This window comes from Ursus arctos, unplaced genomic scaffold, assembly GCF_023065955.2.
Source record: "Ursus arctos isolate Adak ecotype North America unplaced genomic scaffold, UrsArc2.0 scaffold_3, whole genome shotgun sequence".
Lineage (NCBI taxonomy): Eukaryota > Metazoa > Chordata > Mammalia > Carnivora > Ursidae > Ursus > Ursus arctos.
This window is the reverse complement of record NW_026622985.1, coordinates 62,372,782-62,397,357: the sequence shown is the minus strand read 5'-3', so window position 1 is coordinate 62,397,357 and position 24,576 is coordinate 62,372,782. Positions and strand designations below refer to the sequence as shown.

The 24,576-nt window shown below is 37.6% G+C and overlaps 1 protein-coding gene across 2 annotated transcripts in view; it reads left to right on the top strand.

Moving 5' to 3' along the window:
* Positions 1-21,311, top strand: part of MATCAP2 (microtubule associated tyrosine carboxypeptidase 2) — a 56,240-nt gene extending 34,929 nt beyond the window's left edge. For both annotated transcript variants that reach the window (XM_057304363.1, XM_026509255.4), the window contains exons 3-7: positions 10,311-10,454; positions 11,005-11,137; positions 11,681-11,986; positions 16,784-16,881; positions 21,150-21,311. In XM_057304363.1, the coding sequence (XP_057160346.1) occupies positions 10,311-10,454; positions 11,005-11,137; positions 11,681-11,986; positions 16,784-16,881; positions 21,150-21,311 (843 nt within the window). The remainder of the gene's footprint in view (positions 1-10,310; positions 10,455-11,004; positions 11,138-11,680; positions 11,987-16,783; positions 16,882-21,149) is intronic.
* The last annotated feature ends 3,265 nt before the right edge of the window (positions 21,312-24,576 follow it).

The window sequence follows — 24,576 nt, the reverse complement described above, 5'->3', positions numbered from 1 at the left end:
ATGTCATTTTCTAACATGGTGATGGAAGAGTTGGCCAAGTAGTAAGATGGACACAAAAGAAACGTACAAAGTCAGATTCCTGCAGATTAGGGGACTGAGACCTGGACAAAGGATATATGTGTATATTAAGATGTTTTGGTTCCAGAAGTTTTAAAACTGATCAATAAAACTATGTAATGTCTGATTGTTTACTATGTATATTTGCTATTCTTATAGTTGGAAGGAAGCAGAGAATATATTTGATGCCTATGGATAAATCAGGGGTAGCTCTCCACATGGCTGAGGGAGGTGGCTGCTTGCTCCATGAGTAGGCCTCAAGAATGCAAGCCATACCAACTCTTCCTACCAGCAATCTGCTCTGCCCAAAAATTGCTATAGAAAAATATTTGTTTGAATTTTTAGGGTTTTTTTTCCCCCTATGTGTTCTTTTTTTAAATACAGATACTCCAGAGAAAGGATATCAATGACTGACTAGCAAGTAGGAGAAAGGTGTGGAGCCTGCTTTAAGATTCACTCTTTCCTTCTCCCTCTGTCCTCCCCTCCCTCTCTCCCTCTCTTTCAAAAAAAAAAAAAAAAAAAAAGTATAGAGACTAAAATCCCATAATACTGTCACCCACAGATAGTCACTATTCACATTTAGTGTGTTTTCCTTGTCCCGTGCCTAACAGTGTTCATAATTGAGGTTAGTATACTTTCATTTACATATCTGTATTTTCTCATGTCATTAAAAGCCGTCAGCATTTCTTTTTTGTCAGCATAATTTTCACTGACTGTATATATTTAATAAAATGGGTATACAGTAAGTCAGTTGAGTCTTTTACTTGTTCCTACTGGGATTTAAAATTTCATAGTTGTGTTAGTAGTCCACTTTAGGGGGCTTCTTCCAGTGAGCCATGCAGTGGAGGTGCTGACTGAGATAGGCCTGCACCAGCATTTAAGTCAAGGAAGGAGGACCATACCTGAACCAGTTACATAGAAATTGTTCTTTCTTTCTCCCAGCCCTCAGTATACTGAAGGGAAAGAGAAGCCCAGAAAACTGGGGAGGGATGAGAAAGAATCAAATCGCTATTTAACCTTTCTTTCTCAGCAGGTTCTTTAGGCCTCAGGCCAGGCCTGTCCTGGGGGAAGGGAAAGAGCTTTAAAATAGATGTGATTGACATTTTAAACTGGATTAAACTGGCTTGAAGTGGACTTTTTTTGAATACTTGGAAATTATTGGAAAGCTAAAGAAACTGGTTAAGATATTCAGGGATAGGAAGGAGAAATTCTGGATGGCAAATAGCGATGATTGGAGGAAATAATTCCCCACCAAGTAATATTGGGAAATGTTTTTTGATTAACTTTAATGATGATATTAATGGAGGAGAGAGATTGGACATGAAATTTACTGCCTCTAAAAGTAGTTAGCCATGTGGATGAGGTATGTGAAAGTGTGATTCTCCAAGTGGTATAGATATGGATTCTCTGAACTCAAGGGAAAATGGATGATCTCCTTTCTTTTTTCTTAAATAACAAAAACAAAAACAAACTTTTGGTAGGGGGGATGAGGAGATGTCGATCAAAAGGGTACAAACTTTCAGTTATAAGTTGAGTAAGTCCTGGGGATGTAATGTACAACAAGATTATAATTAATCACTCTGTATTGTATACTTGAAATTTGCTAAGATCTTAGATGTTTTCACTATACACAAAAAATGGTAACTACATGAGGTGATAGATGTGTCAAATTAACTTGATTGTGGTAATGATTTCATAATGTATACATATATTAAGTCATTACATTGTACCCCTTTAAAAAAAAATCACATGGTATGACCTAAATATATATAATTTTTGTCAGTCATACCTCAGTAAAACAATGACTGTTTCCTCTTGATCGTAACACTAATATAGTCATATTGTAAAGAATTTTAAGAGTTCTGAAAAGTACAGGTAATAAACATCAATGCAATCCATCACTCCATCCCAAACAGGAACAGCAGCCTTTGGGTATCTTCTTGCAGGCTTCCTTGTGCCTTCTTAAATTGCTTATTGCCTTTTCCTTTTTCCAAAGTTGAGATCTTACTCATAAAATTTTTGTGGCCTGCAGTTTAGGCTGCATAGGGAAGCAGAAATTGTAACACGAAAATATTCACTGATGAAGTGACCACTCAACATTTATGATTAAATGTAAAGCTTGAATTTATTCTCCTGTAAAGCCTGAATTTATTCACCCATTTAACCACTGTTTCTGTGTCTATGCCAAGGGCTATTATAATGCAGATGGATTGGGAAGTTATTTCTTGAAGTCAGGGAAGGATACTGCAGATCTGTATGCTCACTGACAAATCTGTCTAGGTTGGACCAGTTGAAAAACTGATGAAGAAATCAGTAGAGATGATAACAAGATAGGCACTTTATTTTTTTTTAAAGATTTTATGTATTTATTGGGGGGGGGCGTGGGAGAAGAGGGTCACAGGGAGCCTGATGCGGGACTCGATTCCAGGACCCCAGGATGTGATGTTCATTGTATGTCATTTTGTTGGAAAAATTAACCCCCCCCATAAAAACCCACTATTTTTATTCATTCTTTGATCCAATATTTAGTACACGGGTATAAATGTTGCCTAAATGTTGTTAAACTGCCGAGGTATGTTTTATCTTATATTTATAGGGTACTTTTTCAGTATACATTTCCTATCAAAATTTTCCCCACTATGAATATGAATGAATACTTATTATGAATGTGAATACTTAATAGCCTTCTACTAGTACTGTTTATTGGTGATAACAGGGAACACTGTACTTAATTTCTTCTTAATTCTCTAAACTGTTTATATCTGCTGTAATAAACACTGTAGTTCCCCTTATCTACGGTTTCACCTTCTGCAGTTTCAGTAACCCGAAATCAGCCTTGGTCTGGAAGCAGATGATCCTCTTTCTGACATGTCAGAAGGTCAATGGTAGCCTAATGCTGCTGCCTGTGTCACTCACCTCCTTTCATCTTATCACACAGGCATTTTTTTAAATAATATTTTTTATTATGTTAGTCACCATATTTATTATGTTAGTCATCCCTATTTTTTGATGTTAAGTTCCATGATTCATTACTTGCGTATAACACCCATTGCTCCATGCAATACGTGCCCTCCTTAATAGCCATCACCAGCCTATCCCATTCCCCCAACCCCCTCCCCTCTGAAGCCCTCAGTTTGTTTCCCAGAGTCCATAGTCTCTCATGCTTCATTTCCCCTTCTGTTTACCCCCCCTTTCTTCTTCCCTTTCTTCTCCTACCAATCTTCCTATTTCTTATGTTCCATAAATGAGTGAAACCATATGATAATTGTCTTTCTCTGCTTGACTTATTTCGCTTAGCATTATCTCCTCCAGTCCCGTCCATGTTGCAGCAAATATTGAGAAATCCTTCTTTTTGATGGCTAATATTCCATTGTATATATGGACCACATCTTCTTAATCCAGTCGTCTGTTGAAGGGCATCTCGGCTCCTTCCACGATTTAGCTATTGTGGACAATGCTGCTATGAACATTCGGGTGCATATGGCCCTTCTCTTCACTACGTCTGTATCTTTGGGGTAAATACCCAGTAGTGCAATAGCTGGCTCATAGGGTAGCTCAATTTTTAACTTTTTTTTTTTTAAGATTTTATTTATTTATTTGACAGAGAGAGAGAGACAGCCAGCGAGAGAGGGAACACAAGCAGGGGGAGTGGGAGAGGAAGAAGCAGGCTCCTAGCAGAGGAGCCCGATGTGGGGCTCGATCCCAGGACCCTGGGATCACGCCCTGAGCCGAAGGCAGACACTCAACGGCTGCACTACCCAGGCACCCCAGTTTTTAACTTTTTAAGGGATCTCCACACTGTTTTCCAGAGTGGTTCTACCAATTTGCATTCCCACCAACAGTGTAGGAGGGATCCCCTTTCTCCACATCCTCTCCAACATTTGTTGTTTCTTGCCTTGTCAATTCTTGCCATTCTAACTGCCATGAGGTGCTATCTCAATGTGGTTTCGATTTGAATTTCCCTGATGGCTAATGATTTTGAACATTTTTTCATGTGTCTGTTAGCCATTTGTATGTCTTCATTGGAAAAGTGTCTGTTCCTATCTTCTGCCCATTTTATGATTTATTTGTTTCTTGTGTATTGAGTTTGAGAAGTTCTTTGTAGATCTTGGATACCAGTCTTTTATCTGTAGTGTCATTGGCAAATATATTCTCCCATTCTGTGGGCTGCCTCTTAGTTTTTTTATTTTTTACTATTTCCTTGGCTGTGCAGAAGCATTTTATCTTGATGAAGTCCCACAAGTTCATTTTATCTTTTGTTTCTCTTGCCTTTGGAGATGTGTCATGAAAAAGGTTGTTTGTTCCAGTTCTTTGAAAAATGTCATCGGTATTTTGATTGGGATAGCATTGAAAGTATAGATTGCTCTGGGTAGCATGGACATTTTAACTATGTTAATTCTACCGATCCATGAGCATGGAATATTTTTCCTTCTTTTTGTGTCTTCCTCAATGTCTTTCAAGAGTGATCTGTAGTTTTTAGAATATAGATCCTTTACGTCTCTGGTTAAGTTAATTCCAAGGTAACGTATGGTTTTTGGTGCTATTGTAAATGGGATGGATTCCCTAATTTCTCTTTCTTCAGTCTCATTGTTCGTGTATAGAAATGCAACTGATTTCTGAGCATTGATTTTGTATCCCGCCACATTACTGTATTGCTCTATAACTTCTAATAGTTTGGGGGTGGATTCTTTTGGGTTTTCCATATAGAGTATCATGTCATCTGCAAAGAGAGACAGTTTGACTTCTTCTTTGCCGATTTGGATACCTTTTATCCCTTTTTGTTGTCTGATTGCTGTTGCAAGGACTTCTAGTACTATGTTGAATAATAATGGTGAGAGTGGGCATCCTTGTCGTGTTCCTGATCTTAAGGGAAAGGCTTCCAGCTTTTCCCCATTGAGAATGATATTTGCTGTAGGCTTTTCATAGATGGTTTTTATGAGATTGAGGAATGTACCCTCTATCCCTACACTCTGAAGGGTTTTAATCAGGAAAAGATGCTGTATTTTGTCAAATGCTTTTTCTGCGTCTGTTGAGAGGATCATATGATTTTTGGCTTTTTCCTTGTTGATATAATCTATTACACTGATCGATTTGCGAATGTTGAACCACCTTGCATCCCAGGGATGAATCCCACTTGGTCATGATGGATAATCCTTTTAATGTACTGTTGGATTCTATTAGCCAGGATCTTGTTGAGGATTTTGGCATCCATATTCATTAGGGAAATCGGTCTGTAATTCTTCTTTTTGATGGGGTCTTTGCCTGGTTTGGGGATCAAGGTAATATTGGCCTCATAGAATGAGTTTGGTAGCTTTCCTTCTGTTTCTATTTTTTGAAATAGCTTTAGGAGAATAGGTATTATTTCTTCTTTGAATGTTTGGTAGAATTCCCCAGGAAAACCGTCCGGACCTGGCGTTTTGTTTTTTGGAAGGTTTTTAATCACTGTTTCAATCTCTTCATAATTAATGGGCCTGTTTAAAAAATCAATTTCTTCCTGTTTCAGTCTTGGTAGTTTATAGGTTTCCAGGAAGGCCTCCATCTCTTCCAGATTGCTTAATTTATTGGCATAAAGCTGTTGATAAAAGTTTCTAATAATCCTTCCTATTTCATTGGTGTTGGTTGTGACCTCTCCCTTTTCATTCATAATTTTATAATTTGGGTCCTTTCTCTATGCTTTTGGATAAGTCTTGCCAGTGGTTTGTCTATTTTATTAACTCTTTCAAAGAACCAGCTTCTAGTTGTGTTGATCTGCTCTACTGTGCTCCTGGTTTCTAATTCATTGATCTCTGCTCTAATCTTGATCAACTGCTTTCTCGTGCATGGATTAGACCTGTTCTTCTGTTGCTGTTCCAGCTTCTTGAGGTGAGAATATAAAAACTGCATTTTAGATTTTTCTGTTCTTTTGAGTGAGGCTTGGATGGCTATGTATTTCCCCCTTAGGACTGCCTTTGCAGTGTTCCATAGGTTTTGGACCATTGTGTTTTCATTCTCGTTGGTCTCCATAAATTGTTTAAAATGATTTTTGATTTCCTGGTTTATCGAATCATTCTTGAGCAGGATGGTTCTTAGTCTCCAAGTGTTTGAGTTTCTTCCAAACTTTTCCTTGTGGTTGAGTTCCAATTTCAAAGCATTGTGGTCTGAGAATATGCAGGGAATAATTTCAGTCCTTTGGTTTCAGATGAGACCTGTTTTGTGACCCAGAACATGGTCTGTTCTTGAGAATGTTCCATGGGCATTAGAATAGAATGAGTATTCTTTGGTTCTGGGATGTAGTGTTCTATATATAACTATGAGGTCCAACTCTTCGAGTATGGCATTCAAAGCTCTTGTTTCTTTGCTGATTTTCTGCTTAGGTGATATATCTGTCTATTTCAGATAGTGGAGTGTTGAGGTCCCCTACTATTAATGTATTTTTATCTATATGTCTCTTTATTCTGGTTAAGAGTTGGCTTGTGTATCTTGCTCCCCTGTTGGGGGCATATATATTTATAATTGTCATATCCACTTATTGGATACATCCTTTAAGAATAATATAGTGCCCTTCTGTATCTCTAACTATAGTCTTTAGTTTAAAATCCAGTCTGTCTGATATGAGAATTGCTACCCCAGCTTTCTTTTGAGGTCCATTGGCATGAAAGATGGTATTCCATCCCTTTACTTTCAGTCTGGATGTATCTTTAGGTTCAAAATGAGTCTCTTGTAGACAGCAAATGGATGGGTCATGTTTTTTTATCCAGTCTGCAACCCTGTGGTGTTTTATGGGAGCATTTAGGCCATTTACATTGAGAGTGATTATTGAGAGAGATGATTTTATGATGCCATGTTGCCTGTAAAGTCTTTGTTTCTATAAATTGTGACTTTCTGTTCTGTAGCACTCTTGGGGCCTTTTTACTTTTATAGAACCGCCCTTAATATCTCCTGTAGGGCTGGTTTCGTGGTTACGAAATCGGTCAGTGACTGGCGATTCTGGAAGGTCTTTATCTCTCCATCAATTCTGAATGACAGCCTTGCTGGATAAAGGATCCTTGGCTGCATGTTTTTCTCTGAAAGAGCTTTAAAAATGCCCCCCCAACCCTTTCTCTCATTCCAGGTCTGTGTAGACAGGTCTGACATAATTCTGATACCTTTGCCTTGGTACGTGAGAAATTTCTTTGCCCTGGCCACTTTCAGTACTGTATCCTTGAATATCTAATATCTATCAAATATCTAATACTTGCAAAATGCACTATGACGTGACATGGCGTAGGTTTGTCGTGGTTGAGCTTGGGAGGGGACCTCTCTGCCTCTTGGACACGAATGCTTGTTTCCTTTGCTAGATTAGGGAAGTTTTCAGCTACAATTTGTTCAAATATCTCTTCTAGACCTCTGTTTTTCTCCACCCCCTCAGGGATGCTGATGATTCTGACATTGGAACATTTCACTGAGTCAGTAATCTCCCGTAACCTACATTCTTGAGATTGGATTTTTTTGAGCCAAGTTTCTGTCTTAGCTTTCTCTTCTAACCCATCCTCCAATTTGCCGATTCGTTCTTCTGCCCCATTCACCCTGGCCATCAGAGCATCTAGTTTTGACTGCATTTGATTCATAGTATTTTTAATTTTTGCCAGATTTGCTCTCATTTCCGCCCTTAGATTCTATATTCTCGTTAATATTTTTTTCAAGTCTACACATCATCTTGACCATTGTTACTCTGAACTCCATTTCTGATAATTTGGTTATATCCATATCCATTAGTTTTGTGGCAGAGGCCACAAACTCATTGTCTTTTCTTTGCTGGAAGGGATTTCTCCTTGTCGTCATTCTGATGAGGAGAGTTTGCGGGGTTGCCCAGAGCCCAAATTATTGACCAGGACCCAGGCAGTGTGCACTTGTTTTATAGGGACCTTAGGGATGCGGGCTTCTTGATTTTTTTCAGCCTGCCTTCTGGGGGAGGGGCCTGCCACTCCGATACTCAGGCAACCCTGTTTGGGTAGAGTCTCCGTGTCCCTTGTGAGGGGGGATGGGGATGGGCACGCTGTGAGCCGGTGTTTCCAGGCTTTTGTTCTCTGGCAGCTTTCCCTGGCGGTTTGCTGTGCCTCTTCTGAGAGTCAGAGCAGCAGTAGCCGAATCCCAATCTTTGTCTCAGAACAGAGGGATTGCGGCCCATTCTCCACTTACGTTCTGGCCACTTTAACTCTGTTACTGTTGGTGCTGCTCAACCCTGCAGCGTCCCGGGATGTACGCCCCACACCCGGCGTCCCAGCCCTCACTTCCAGGGCCGGCGTGTCTCTGTCCTTTGTGTTTCTAACACCGCCAGCCGCCAGCTACCCCCGCGCGCTCCGGGGCTCCGTTTCAGTGTGGTTCGTGCACCCAGAGCTCCGGTTTTCAGACTGGTCGCACGCGTTTCCCGGCTCATGGTCTCAGTCTGCTCTCTCACGGGTGCCGGTCGGTCACAAGTCCGGCTGCTCCGCAGCGCAGGTGGCTACCGCTTCCCGGCACCCAAACGCGGCGGCTCCCTCCCCCTTCCGTTTATCTTCTGATATCTGTGTGAGGTTTCACGGCTCCCCGCTTCGTACCTCAATACTCAGCGCTGGAGATGTTCATTTGTAGAGATCCAGATGTATCTTCCTGCGTCTCCTGGTGTATGCAAAAAATCTTGGCTAATCTGCTTAAGTGGGTTTTTAATTGTATGCTTTTATTCCTTTAATTATCGTAGTTGTCGTATAAAAAATTAGCCTCTGGGATATTTGTACTATATTCCAATTCTCTAAGATCCATCTTTTTACCATGCACATGAATCACCTGGGGATCTTGTTAAAGTGCATGTTCTGATTTGATAGGCATGGTGGGGTTAAAATTCTGCATTTGAAAATTCTGCATTTGAAAGCTCACATGTGAAGCCAGTGCTGCCAGCGTTTGGACCACACTTTGAATTGTAGGGCTTTTGATAAGAGTTTTGGGAACAAAAGCCATTCAAAGCCTGTTGAAGCCATTTCTTGTTATGGTAACTTTATGACACATGCATAGTTTATTAGTAATACATATTTTTCCAACAGGGATATAGATGTTGAATTATAACTTATAGTGTGTGAGTTTTCTGTATTTTTTATGTTGGACATACTATCTACAGTGGTGGCATTTAGAAAGAATGAACATACCGATGACGACAATGATGATGTAATAACCGACAGGTATCGACTACTTATTAGGCCCAAAACACTGTGCTTTACAAAGATTGACTAAATTTTCCTATCCAAGTACTAAACAGGCCTGACTAAATTTTCTGAACAAAACCATGAAGTAGACATTGTTACCCCATTTAAAAATGAGGAGGCTTGGTAACAAGTTAAATGACTTGCCCATGGTCACACAGCCAGAGCGGGGACAGAACCAGGACATCAACACAAGTAGTCAGACTCTAGAGCTTATCGTTCTAATCTCTTTACTAGCCTGACGGTAGTCTGGAAGCTAGACTTCATATAATGGATTTCTAACTTCTCTCACAATTCCTATAAGATATATTTGAATTCTTTAGCTTCTTTCCCAAAAGACTTTTTAAAGATCATTTTTCTTTTGTTTTCTTTTCTTGTGGCTTTCCCAAGATACTAGTGATCTCTAAGTTTTTTAGTCTTCCTTTCTGCATATTTGTGTTTAGAAAAGATCTCAACTTTCATATTCTATTGATGTAATAATTTATGAAGAATGAGAAGTAGGCAGTACCCTGCCCTGAATGAAAGATAAAAGTGTTTTTAGTAATGTTGAGACTGTTTTCTTTGAAAGACCAGCCCTGGAAAACTTCAGATAATATAAGATTGTCACAGAAGAATGGTTGATTCTTTTGTGTGTTCTTAAAAATTGGGACTATTTTTGTCTTTATCTAAATGGCAATTATAATTTAGTGATTAGTCTGGAGACATACCTTCCACTTTAAGTTCTCCTGCCAGACCACCAAATGGTCTTAGAGAAGCCAAGGAGCCCCTCTGCCTTGCTTTCTCAGTCTGTCAGATGATGACACTATATGCAGTACCTTTAACCCTTAGCATGTGAAGGAGAAATGAACACAGGGAAAGAGGATCTGTAAGTACAGAGGTGTTTGTCAAAATTTCTGACAATGAGAGAAAGCTGTTTAGAATTAGATCTGGTACCTCCCTTGCAGTTTCATTTGGAAATCAATAAACACAGAGCAGTTCATGATCCATAAGATTATAACTGGCTTATTACTCATCTCAAAGTAATAAGAGGCTATTTATTTTCATTATCTCTTTTTTTTACAGTCCATCAATATTATGGAACTGACTTTACAGAAATATGGAAGTTATGAAAAATTTGAGCAGGCCACCGGTGGCAGCCTGCTATCTAAAACTCGAATCTGGAGTCATGTTCGGAAGTACATGATGAAAGAAGGCTGCCTGGGTGAGGTATGAATTGGGAGTGACACGAGATGCTGTTGGCATTTTAACTGCTCGTGAAATTAGTCACCCAGAGATCTCACTAAAGTGAATTTTTGTGTTTAGTTTGGGTTTTTCTTTACTTACTACCCTTTCTGTATAGCTTATGGCATTATGGGAATTGTTTTATGAAAATTATTAATGAAGCAGTTTGCCTTAGTGGCCTCCTCTTAAGCCAGTTCAAAATGGCCAAGCAGTGAAGTGGACTCTGGCTTTTGTATACCTTCCTTTGCATCATTTTAACCAGGGGGGACTGTATTTGAGAGCACGGCAGTGGCACTGACTCCTCAGCACAGCCCTCTACTTTCCTTCAGTCTGGGAAAGGTTCTTGAGTTGACCATGCTTCAAAGTGGAAGGGTCAAAAGTAATTATCATCTTCTCGGTATCTGGGAGATTCAAATTGGTACAAGCAAAATAAAAACATACTAACTTATGGGTCTGTTGTTTCCCGTGAAAGCTTCCTCTTCCCAGCCTTTACATTTTGTTTTATATATATATGTATTTTTTTTCCTCTTCTTAGATTGTAGTCCATCTCACTGAAGACCTGCTTTCCCGAGCTTCAATGACAGTGGTAAATGGGTGCCCAACACTGACCATTAATGTTTCCACTGCACGTGAGCACTGGCTGGAGGGAATGCTGAGGCATGAAATAGGTAGGGGTAGCCCTTCTCCATTCGTTCATTTGTAATATCAGAGATCAACTGCAAAGAAACATTCTTTTATAATGGGGTGTTTTTTTTTTCTTAGCAGTCTTTGGCAAAGATAATGAAAATGTTAGGTTTCACTTGAACTAAGACATTAATATCTCACTTCAAATTAGATTTTTTAGGGTACCGTGTAGTTGTATTAAGCTTGGAAAGTCATTTAATACCTGGATTTCAGTTCCCCCACCTTTCTGAAACTGAGGGAAATGGAACTGAGTGCTTTCTGAGATTCTTTTCAAATATCATGTCTATGATTCTTTCCTTTGAGAAAATAAATGGTATAAAAGTTACACCTCTTCTAATGAGACATGTGGTCCTTCTGAAGGCAGAGTACCTCCTTCAAAAGATTTTAGGGTCAGGGCATTTTCTACTTCGTTTTGATTCATAGGTAAGATATCAATTTGGTTTTAGGACTGTAGGTGGAGTCTTTTGGATAAGAATTAAAATGAGAATGTCATTTCTTGTTTTTCACGCGCCTTTTCTTCTCCATAGGCACACATTATTTTCGAGGTATTAACAACCTTCAGCAGCCATGGAACAGTTGGACTGGCCGCAAAAAACATGAGCTAAAGCCAAACAATCCCACAGAGGAAGGACTGGCAAGTATTCACAGTGTCCTTTTTAGAAAAGACCCCTTTTTATGGAGGGCTGCCCTCCTCTACTACACTGTTTATCGAGCCAGCCAAATGTCTTTTTGCGAACTCTTCAAAGATATTGGAAAGTTCGTCAAGGACCCCAATACAAGATGGGATTATTGTGTACGAGCCAAGAGGGGATGGACTGATACTTCTAAACCAGGTGAGTGTCTCTTAATTTTTATTACATCCTTATCCACCAATCAGAGAAATCACTCACTAATGAACAATTAAACCTTTGTTACTTGAGGTCATTGCTAGTTTTCCCAAACCATATTTTGTTACCGTTTTTTTCAGATCTTGTTTTGAAAAATTTCAAACCTACAGAAATATGGAAATGATAGAAATAACACTTATAGTACCCATCCTCTAGGTCCACCAATTAACATTTTTGCCAGTTCTGCTTTTTCTGGCTCTGATTTTAAAAACAGCTTTACTGAGATCTAATTTACATGACCTACAGTTTGCCCATTAAAATGTATAGCTCAGCGGTTTTTAGAATATTCTTGGAGTTGTGCAGCTATCACCATTATCTAATTCCTAGAACATTTTCATAACCCCAAAAATGGTACCCATTAACGGTCATTCTCCATTCCTTCTTCCCCAAACTCCCAGTTCTAAGTAACCATTAATCTACTTTTAAAGGTTTACCTATTTTGGACATTTCATATAGATGGAATCAGATAATATGTAATCCTTCGTGTCTGGCTTCTTAGCATAATGTGTTTAAGGTTCATCCCTCTGGTAGCATGTATTAGTACTCAGTCCTTTTTATTGCTGAGTAATATTCTGTTGCATATAGAGGACATATTTCATTTTTCCACTCACCACTAATGGACATTTGAATTGTTTCCCCATGTTTTGGCTATTATAATGTTACTATGAACATTTGGGTACAAGTTTATATTTTTAATTCTCTTGGATATATACTTAGGAGTAGAATTGTTGGGTCATATGGTAACTTTCTGTATTAAGCCTTTGAGGAACTGCCAGACTGTTCTCCAAAGTGAATGTAACAGTTTATATTTCCAGTGGTAGTATATGGGGTTCTTATTTTTCCATATCCTCACCAACACTTACCAGTACTTGTGTTTTAATATCTTCCTAGTGGGTATCTCATTGTGTTTTGTTTTTCGTTAATTTTTAAATTTTTTAAAATTCCAGTATAATCAACACGGTGTTATATTAGTTTCAGGTGTACAATATAGTGATCAGTTCTGTACATTATTCAGTGCTCATCACGATAAGTGTACTCTTAATCCCCTTCACCTGTCTCACCCATCCCCTTACCCACCTCCCCTCTGGTAACCATCAGTTCTCTATTTAAGGGTCTGGTTTTTTTTCTGTTTTGTTTTTTTCTGTTTTGTTTCTCAGATTCCATATATGCGTGAAATCATGTGGTACTTGTCTTTCTCTGACTTATTTCACTTAGCATTATACCCTCTAGATCATCCATGTTGTTGCAAATGGCAAGAGTTCGTTCTTTATTATGGCTAATAATCCTGTGCGTGTGTATGAAAACACACATACATAAACACCACATCTTCTTTATCCATTCGTCTCTCAGTACACAGGTTGCCTCCATTGATTTGGCTATTATAAATAATGCTGCAGTAAACATAGGGATGCATGTATCTTTTCAAATTAGTGTTTTTGTGTTCTTTGGGTAGATACCCACTAGTGCAATTAGTGGATCTTACGGTAATTCTGATTTTTTAAAGAACCATCATACTGTCTTCCACAGCAGCTGTACACAGTTTTGCATCCCCACCAACAGTACACCAGGGTTCCTTTTTCCCACATCCTCACCTTGTGTTTTTGATTTTAGCCGTTTTGACAGGTGTGAGGTGATATCTCACTGTGGTTTTGATTTGCCTTTGCTTCATGATGAGTGATACTGAGTATCCTTTCATGTGTCTATTGGCCATCTGTATGTCTTTTTAAAAAATGTTTTATTTAAATTCAATTTAATTAGCATAGAGCATGCTGTATCTCAGTGGGGCTGTATGTTATGCTGTCTCTTTCAGGGCAAGGACTCCGTTTCCTCTTGCCCTCTGGCACTCCCAAAGCTAAGCTTGGTGATTTTTAAAGTTCTAGGTATTAAGCCCTACTGTGACTACAAGAACTCATAGGGATTTGTCTCTGCAGTGTGGGTCCCTTATGTTTGGGGTACATGGTGTGGGGTCTGCTCCTCTCCCTTCTCTGTGCTTGCAATGTCCTCTCCTGAGGATAGTCTCCTGGGTCAGTTTGGTTTCTGACCACATCTCTGCCCTTTCCAGTGCGGCCTCTTCTCTACACTTAGCTGTGGAGAGTCTGGTCTGCCAGTCTTTTGGTTGTTTTCTGGGTTATTTACACTGACGGGGGTATTAATAACTAGGTCTGTCTGTGGGACAAGGTGAGCTTAGGGTCCTCTTTCTCAGCCATGTTCCCTGTGAGTCCTGTCTCAGTGGGGTTTTGATTTGTGTTTCCTTGATGACTAATCAATCATGTTGACCATCTTTTTATTGACTTGTATGTTCTACTTACAAATCTCTGATTTACAAATATTTTCTCCATTCTGTGCATTTTTCACTTACTTGACAATATTCTGTGACTTTGAACTGTACACTTGATATTTTATTCCTGAATACTTGAGCGTGCATCTCCTAATAAAGACATTCTTCTAAAACAATATTATCATACTTAAAGTGAGCATTAATTCAGCAATATATCATATTTGGATTTCCCCAGCTGTTTCTTGATAGTTTTTCAAAAATTTAGATCCAGTCAGGGCCATGCATTATTTTTGGTGGTTGTGCCTCTTTAATACAGAGCAGTGTTCGTCATTTTTGTTTTTCATGATACTTTTATTTAAAATCCAGGGTGTTGTGCTTATAGAATGGCACAATCTGGTTGTGTTTGTTATCTCATGATTAAATTCTGGGTAAGCATGTTTGGCAAAAATACTAGATAAGTGATACTAGGTCCCACAGCAGGAGCCACCGAATGACCCTTACCATTTATCATTACAGATACTGACTTTGATCCTTGTTTCAGGTGGAGATTGCGAGCTCTTTCTTTTCTACATATTAAAAAGGAAAAAAGGAAAATGTATAAGTAATCTGTGAGCTGATACTGTGTGAATATCCTATTTCCCAACAGTGTTTCATCTCATGGTTTTAGCATCTGTCAGTGATCATTGCTTGTCAGTTTCACTGGAGATTTCTAGCACTTTTATTATTTGTCCAAAGAAAATAGAAGTAAGGAGTTACAGGTACAGTGCATATCAAACAGTTCTTGTTCTGAGTAAGTTTGCTACTCTAATAGAAAGTTTAAAAGTTTTTGGCATTTTTTTTTTAAACAATATAAGGCAGTACAAAAATGCTTTTGAGAAAAGATAGAAATTAGGAAATGTTCATTTAAAAGTCATTTTAACTTTAAGATTACATCAACTTTTCTTCTAAAAGTATTTAAAACTGTTTGAAGCTTGGAAATACCCCAGTCTGTGATGGTTATGTTACCAGCTCAGTCCACATTAAGAACTACCTGTGATGTAGTTGTACGAAAGTCTGGTATCTGAGAGTCAAGAAAAGCAGCAGAGAAGAGGAAGACATCTGTTCCCTGCCTTTCATGTATGCAAAAAGTGTGTCTGTCATTTCCCATCTCCTTTCAGATTAGCTTGTCTGTACTTTAGTGCTCTGTACCCAGGGGCACAGAGCTTTCAAACTGCCTGTCATGTTAGTCTAATTTTTTTCTTCACGGATTTATTTAGAGAGTACAAGTGAACGAGTGGTGGGGGAGGGGGAGAGGGAGAAAGAGAGACTTTCCAGCAGATTCCCCGCTGAGCATGAAGCCCAGTGAGGGGCTCAATTCCACAACCGTGAGATCACGACCTGAGCCAACATCAAAAGCCGGATGTTCAACCGACTGAGCCACCCAGGTGCCTCCACATAGCTTTTTAAGAAAACTGTTTATTACTAAAAATGTGAAATTTGAAAAATTTCAAATGAAAAGTGATTAATATGATGTGCCCTCATTAAGCATCACTTAATCTTAATTATCAAACATTTCCTGCTGTGGGTCATCTATTCTTCTAAGTTCCTGCTTTCCTATAGTATTTTAAAGCCAATTCTAAACATCATGTTCTTTTATTCATAAGTACTTCAATATGTATGTAACTGATGAGGACAGTTTTATTCCTCCTAAAAAGTAGGAACAGCCCCTGAGATCTGAGCCTAGTTGAAAAAGTGCCCCACTTTTTTTCCATAATTCCCATTCTAAGCATATTTTAAAAACTAATTTCTTAATGTAGAACTTGATATATGATAGAATTTTAGTCCATTTTCTAATAGAGTAGAATTTTAGAAAATTTACACAGGTTGTGGTAGAAAATAAGTTTTCTTTGTAAGTGGAACACTTTAGGTCTCATGAGCTGTTCCTTTTCATGTCTTCATATTTTCTTCTGTTTTTAAACCTCCATATTAAAATCCAGTTCTAATTAATTCTTGTTTTCATATGGAGGAAGAGTATCAACATCACCTATAGCTGTTTTTAATGGGGTAAGGAGTAGTATTTTTAAAAACCAGGAGTTTCTGACATCCCATGTCTCCACTTTGCCCCCCGTGAGACTTACTGCTCTATAGCCATCCTCCTTGCTGCCCCAAGTGCCTCCGTGCACGTGGGAGTTAAGGTTATAATCAAATGGTGGGAGTGTGGGTGACGAAGTCCTGTATTTTAAATTATCAGTGTTTCTTTATAATTAGAAAAAAATGCTGTTTTAACTATGGGGAATGGGGATCTGGGGAGAAAGAATTCTTAAATGGAAGCTACCAGTCTGCACATTAATCTGGTACTACCCAAGACCTTGCCATTTTTATTTTTTTTCAGGACTGATGCCTACAGTAAAGGGAATGTGACATATCTAATTACTTAGTAATTTTTTTTTAAATACCAGAAAATAAAAGCTATTGTATTCCTCCAGGCTGCTTCAGTAAAGACCAGGTATACTTGGATGGTATCCTGCAAATCCTCCGATACAGAGAGACCATTGACTTTCATCTACTGACTGCCCTGGGGAAGGTGAGTGAAACCAGTGGCATGTAGTCTACAACACACCAGGTCATCGCTCCCTCAGGCTTGATTGAATCTGAATCTTATAAGATTAACAAAATTGTTTTTATATTATGTGTTTGAAGTTTCCTTTATGTGATAACTGGAGGGAAGAAATAATGGTGTCACAACACCAAACAGCAAAATTTCTTTGAAGGGAACAGGAAATTTGGCAATGTATTATATGGTTTTATTTTTATATCCCTTTTTCTAAAGCCTTCTAAAGTAAGCTGCAAGTATAACACTTCCCCCTTTAATCTGACATGACCATGTGATTTTCTTAAGAAATGTATCACTGATTCAATAGAATATCTAAAAAACAGTCTATATTTCTCAGGTTACCCCAAAGTGTCCTTTGTAGCTCTTTTTTGAGAGTCAGGATTCATGCCTTGCATTTGGTTATATTTAATCTCTCTTAATCTGTAGTAGTCCACTTTGTGCTGCCAAGTCTTTGTTTTTCCTGACAAGAGTCCAGGACAGTTTGAGATTTCCTAGAATCTGGATTATCATATTGTTTCCTTGTGATTAAATTCAGGTTAAACATTTTTACCAAGAACACTACATAAGTGACTTGTATATTTTATTTCATCACATTAGAAAGCACATATGTGATTTTGTCCCATTATCAGTGATGCTGTGTTTGATCACTTGGGTAAGTTAATCTGTGGGGTAACACCTAAGAATGTACTGTTCCTTAACAACCTTTCAAGGAATGGTTTTAACATCCAGCGATGGTCTTTGCCCATATCAGTTAACTACTCTAGCGGTAGCAAAATAGAGATCTTCAAATTTTGTTACATTTCACTGCCCTTTTTTTTGCAGTATTATGGACCTGTTTTTTTATTCACCCCTTCCAGTGGCTGCCCCTGTGTTTTTAAAAACATGTCACCCTGCTTTCTGGCAAAGTAAAATGTTTTGGGTCCATCTTATACCTTTTCTACCCAAATCTCAGATATTTCTCCAAGGCAGGCTTGATTCCTTTTAGTGAAAATGGTATTTAGAAAACAAGGTCTTAGTAATAGGTGTGCTCATCACTCCTGAAATGTTGATGCTTCTAGGCCTTTCCAGTGAGCAAATCATGTATTTGTTTTAAATCATAAGGGCATTCTAATTCAAATCAGATAGTGCAAGTTTCTTTTACACCTCCCTTCCCATTCCATATGTGTATCTCCTTTCTCTTCAAATGAAAACTGTGTTTACCAACTGCAGTATTATATTTATTACGTTTACTCATTCCTTCCTATAATAAACTCAGGATGGTTTAAGAATTACTAAATAAACAGTGGGTATACAAAGAAAGAGGAAATCAAAAACATGGAGATGAATATGAAAACAAACACAGTGGTCCAAAACTTTTGGGACACAGCAAAAACAATTCTAAGAAGGAAGTTTATAGTAATGCAGGCCTACTGCAAACAAAATCGCAAACAACCTCACCTTACACCTAGAGGAACTAGAAAAGAACAAAGCTCATAGAAGGAAGAAAATAATTAGTTAGAAAGATCAATGAAACCAGGATCTGGTTTTTTGAAAGACAAAATTGATATACCTTTAGCCAGACTCAAGAAGAGAGGACTTAAATCGGAAATGAAAGAGAAGAAATAATAACCAATACTACAGAAATACAAAGAAAATAGAAACTTTACAATCCTCTAAAACTGAATCAGGAAGAAGAGAATTTGGAACAGACTGATTACTAGTAATGAAATTGAATCAGTAATAAATGAATTTCCAACAGCTAGGAACACATGAGTTAATATGATTCTCAAACTCTTCTTAAAAAAAATAATAGAAGAGGAAGGAAAATTTCCAAATTCATTCTGCAAGGCCAGCATTATCCTGATACTAAAACCAAAGTCACTACAAAAAAAGAAAACTACAGGTCAGTATTTCTGATGAACATTGATGCAGAAATCCTAAACAAAATATTACCCAAACTGAATTCAGTAATACACTAAAAGGATCATTCACCATGATTAGATGGAATTTATTCCTGGGATGCAAGGGTGGTTCAATATTCGCAAATCAATCACAATACATTGCATCAATAAGAGAAAGAATAAAAACCATATCATTTCAATAGATGAAGAAAAAAAATTTGAGTACAACATCCATTCATGATCAAAGCTCTTGACAAAGCAGATTTAGAGGGAACATACCTCAACATAATAAAGGCCGCAAATTAAAACCCAACAGTCAACAATGTAAAAACTGAAAGCTTTTCAAAACTCCTAAGTATAGGAATCAGACAAGGATGTCCATTCTTACCATTTTCATTCAACACAGTACTAGAAGTCCTAGCTGCAGCAGACAAGAAATAAAAGGCATGCACATTAGTAAAAAGTAAAACCATCAGTATTTACAGATGATACTATATACAGAAAACCCTAAAGACTCCACCAAAAAACTATTAGAATAAATGAATTCTGTATATTAATTTTGTATCCTGTAATTTTACTGAAATCTATTGCATTTCTATACAACAAAGCAGAAAGAGAAATTAACAATCTCACTTACAATCCTACTAAAAGCATAAAATACCTAGAAATAAATTAACCAAGGAGGTGAAAGACCTATATTCTGAAAACAAGACGACACTGATGAAAGAAATTGAAGGTGACTCTTAACAAGGGGGAAGATACACTGTGCTCTTGGATTGGAAGAATTTTGTTAAAATGTCCATACTACCCAAAGCAATCTACAGATTCAGTGCAATCCCAAAATACCAGTAGACAAATTTTTCACAGAATTAGAATAACCAATCCTAACATTCATACGGAACCACAAACAATGTCAAATAGCAAAGCCATTTTAATAAAGAAGAACCAAGCTAGAAGTATAATAATCCCAGATTTCAAGATACACTACAAAGCTGTAGTAATTGAAACAGTATGGAATTGATACAAAAATAGGCGCATAGATCAATGGAACAGGATAGCCTAGATCATCTAATCTATGACAGAAGCAGAGAATACAGTGGCGAAAAGACATTTCCTCAATAAATGGTGCTGGGAAAACTGTACCACCCTCTTACACCATACACAAAAATAAACTCAAAATGGATTAAACACCAAAAACCTAAAAGGGAACCTACAGTTATCTCTTGGACATATTTATGGATAGGTCTCCTCAGTCAAGGAAGGAAGAAAAAAAAAAAAGTCACTAAACCACACCAGTATCAACAACAAACCTATTTTCTTTACACTTAATGGTATACATACTCAATAAAATAATTTCAGTAATAACTTAAAAATTAAAACTTGGGTACCTGGGTGGCTCAGTCAGTTAAGCGTCTGCCTTCGGTTCACGTCATGGTCTTGGGGTCCTCGGATCGAGCCCCATGTCAGGCTCCCTGCTCATCAGGGAGTCTGCTTCTCCCTCTGCTCTTCCCCCTGCTTGTGTGTGCTTTGATAAAATCTTTTAAAAAATTAAAATATAAATGAATGTGATTTATTTAAAGCCTTTCTACGGAATCAGGAAGTGTGTTGATTTTAAAGCCAGGCATGTTTTGGAATTTAAAGTTGCAGTGTTATAGAACTTAAAGAGTTTCATCCATAAACTCAATGTAAGTACTTATGAAAGATTGGCTTCTTACATAAGTAAATTTAAAAAAATTAAAATATAGAAGTAAATAAAAAAATTTCTTAGAATACTTGCAAAGAGAATTTAATATAAAACAATTTTATTTCTGAAATAGAAATAGGAATTCAATCTATAATTGTGATTTTCCTAATTCAGTGATATGCTATTTATTCATTTAGATTTAGTCAGGACATTTATTTAGGTTTTAGAGTCTCTCACACACATGTATTAAGTTTAGTCGTGTAATTTCTAGACAAACTGAGTATAGGTCCAAGATAGAGTTAAATACTGACCTGATTTTTTTTTATATGGTCATGGTATGAGCAGGCAGATAAATACATTTTTTTTTCCAGTAGGGGTGCAGAGGGAGAGAGAGAATCTCAAGCAGGCTCCACGCCCAGCACGTGAGCCCAATGCAGGGCTCAGTCTCACAATCCTGAGATCATGCCTGAGCTGAAATCAAGAGTCAAATGCTTAACCTACTGAGCCACCCAGATGCCCCAATACATTCTTATTTAATACAGTAAAGGAAAAGAAGCCACTGATTTTTGTTATTTTGCAGGTATTAATCTGAAAAAGAGTCCCCATAAAGTTTCTCTTAAGACTTAGGGAAGAAGTTACTTACATTTAAAAATTAATCCATCTTCCTTTTGCAGGTCTCTTATGAAGATGTGGATCGCTTGAAAGGATTGGCTGTTACTGAAAACATGAGGGTCCCTCATTTCTTGCAGGACCATGACCGATACATGGAACACTTAGAGAAAATTATGGAAGTGAATGAACTGACGGACAGGGAACTGAAAGATCTTATATATTAATCAGCATTCTTGCAGACGTAGCTAAGCTATACCTCTATGTTTATTACCAGTTGGGTGCAGTTAGCACCAGCATATTTATAAAAGAAGAATGTTTACATGAGTTTTCTGAAGAATGATCTGCAGTATTCAGCTGAATTTTTAAAACGTTAAGTACACACCTTAAACTATTTCCTTAACATGTTTCTATAGGCTGCAGGAGAAAATTCCTCCTGTTTTTATCTGAATCTCAACAGAGTCCAGTGAAAATACTACTGGTGAGTGTTTCTGAGGAATCTTGGTCAAAGAGAGTGACAGGCTGCCTCGGCAGTACGCACTGCTCCCTAGTGCTTCTGCCTGCGCACCAGGACCAGCCCTGATCACAGAGACAGAACAACACTGGAGTTCACACTCCCACGATTATATTTTATTTCATAAATAATGGTAATTCTCCTTTAAAAACTAGTTTTGTTATGCTCCCCAAAGCTAGCTGTATCTAAGATTTCTTATTTCTCTTATATGTTAAGTAATGTTAGAGGGAGGGGAAAAGTAGTTTGAAAATTTTTCGTTACTTCTTTATTTTCCACATTGTTTCACCTTATCAGTTTATAGGAACTAAATTAGAGAATTACCTCATTTTGTCCAGTTATTTCTTTATTTGCTGAAACATATATCCCTTCAAGATTTTAAGTTTTAGGGTCTTTCCCTCCCCATTCCTTTATATAAATAAGTAAAAGTTCCAGAGAGGTTTGTCTACATAGATTAAAATAGTCGGGGAAGAGAGAAACTACTCACCTTTTTATTAAATGGAGCGACTAGCAAGACATAAATAGACTAATGTAGTTCCTGCAGGCACTGGATATTGACTAGGTAGTGTCTGCCATAAACTTGGCCATGCTCTGAAAAATGGAATTCCTAGACATTGCTGTTGGATAAACTGGCCTTGTCATGTTGGCTCAGTATATTTTATCAAAATCAACCCAGTGACATAGCTTGAAAAATAAGAATTCTGTTTTGCTGCATTTCCTCTGCTAAAAGCTTATACAGCTAGCTTTGTATTAATTTATCAATTTCGATACATAGTTGGATATATATATTTGGGATCAAATGGTTCTTCAAACAACTTATTTTAATGAAGAACACTGCTGTAAACACCCCTTTAAAAATTGCTACTGTAATTTTTACCCAAAGCTATCTGAGAGTTTATCTTTACCTCAGTTCAGGCTTAAATATGGTGCTAACACTGGTAGATGTATACTGCAAAGCCTGGTCCACATTCATACTAGGAAATGATTTTAGGAAATCTCATGCAGGCTAGGTTATGTGATTTTTCTCATTCACACATCTAGAAGGGCTTGCCTCAAAGAAGAATGTTGCAGCAAACAGGATATATTCTAACTGGCACCTGGTAGTTCTTGCAAAGCCACACATCTCACCTTTGGTAAGTAGCAGGCCAGGCCCTTTGGAGCATTAAAGGCATCACACCTGTGTCATGATGGCTCGAGTGTGGCCTGTAGATCTCTGTGCAGGGTTGGGGCACATTTTGCCAACGCTGACCAGATACTGGAAAACCACTCCTGTAGCAGTCATCCAGTTTCAGCTTTGGTGTAGCATTTTCTAACTTCATCTTCAAACTTTTCCAAGATGATTGTGAAACAGTGTTTTATTAACTGGAATTGAAATATAGACAGAATGTTTATGTCCTGTGATTTAAGCCCAAATGCTTATAAATTCAACATTTGTAGGCAATAATACTGTTAATCTCATGTTATGGTTTAAATGTAAAGGAAAATCACAGTAGCCTTAATATCCTGTTGGTAGAATTATTTACAGTGATTCTAGTCCCTGAATTTTAAAATGGATATTCTCTGATTTGGAAAAGGAAACACTTTCTTGCCTTACTGCTCTGGTATAAAGACAAAAAACAGTGCTATCCAGACAAAAAAAAAAAAAAAAAAAAAAAAATCACATTGACTGTCTTAAGATACTTTAAAAGTTAGCAATGAACCAAAATAGTTTCAGATGAGCAGAATACTTAAAGAGCTCCAAGCTTTAAAAGTTGGGATTGAAGATTTAATTAATGTTTATTCGCTTTCCTGAAATAGCATTAAAGTCAGTTTTGTTCCCTTAAAATTGAAGTTTTAATAAATAGAATATTATAGCAACAGTACTTAGAATAATAGTTGAAGTTTGCATTAATTTTAATAGTTATTTGTATAGGCTATTGATTAGGATTTCATCAATTTGGTCCACTATAATTCCAACATATAGTTGTATCAAATGCAAAGTCTGATAAACTGTTATGTTTTCACATCAGATGGGACTCAAAGTAAGTTGTTTGTAGACATAAATCCACATTCTTCATTTCTTTATATTTTCACCTTTGTAAAAATGTTTAAAATTTGTATTTTGTTTTGTATATATCTGGGCATTTTATGTTTAGCTGTAGTAGAAATAAGTAGAACTGAAGTTCTCAAATGAAATATGTGAATATGTATGCATGCAAACTTCTGTCCTTTGAAAATTATATTTTTATTGTGGTATTTCTGTGTTTTTATTGTGTGGTAATTATTGAAAGGTAATTATTAACCATGTTTGTCTTCTAATATCCTTGTTTATAAGGACATACATTTACCACACTCCACCTTTCCCCTCATTAGTTCAGCTTATACTCTCATGCGTGTAGGGAGAAGGGAAAAGGGGAGAGGGATAATTTCATCTTAATTTACTGCCCTGTTCATTGAGTAAACATCTGTGCAGAACCTCGGAGTAGGACCTGTGCTGAGTCCTCTGATGAAGACAAGAACTGTTCACAGTCCAGTGAGGAGGAGTGGCACAGAATACAGCATGGGTAGTCTCATACCAAAAGATCAGAAACCATAATAAATGGGCATGCTTGTGTGTTTGAAGCAGAGAGAGAAAGATCACTTGCTAAAGTGGTTAATGTCCACAATATTTTGTTACCACTCTTTGCAAGGCTTGTGTTTGGAATCTGAGCAGCTTTAGCCCGGGAGAAGGAGTAGAGCACACGTAGAGCTGCTTGGGTCAAGGGCCTGAAGGAGATCTCTTGAGACCTCCAACAGGTACCCAGAGGAGCCAGTGGTTCACCCTTAAACTTATTAGTCTTGGTCGTTGAATTTAAACCTTTACTTGTGAAACCTGGTCATCTGGCTTTGATTTCATCCATTTTTGTTCACTCTGACTCCAGTAGCTAAGTTAATGTCTTGAAACTATTGCTGGGATATGAAATACCAATGTTTGTCAGCTAGTTATGGAAGAGCTTTAAGAA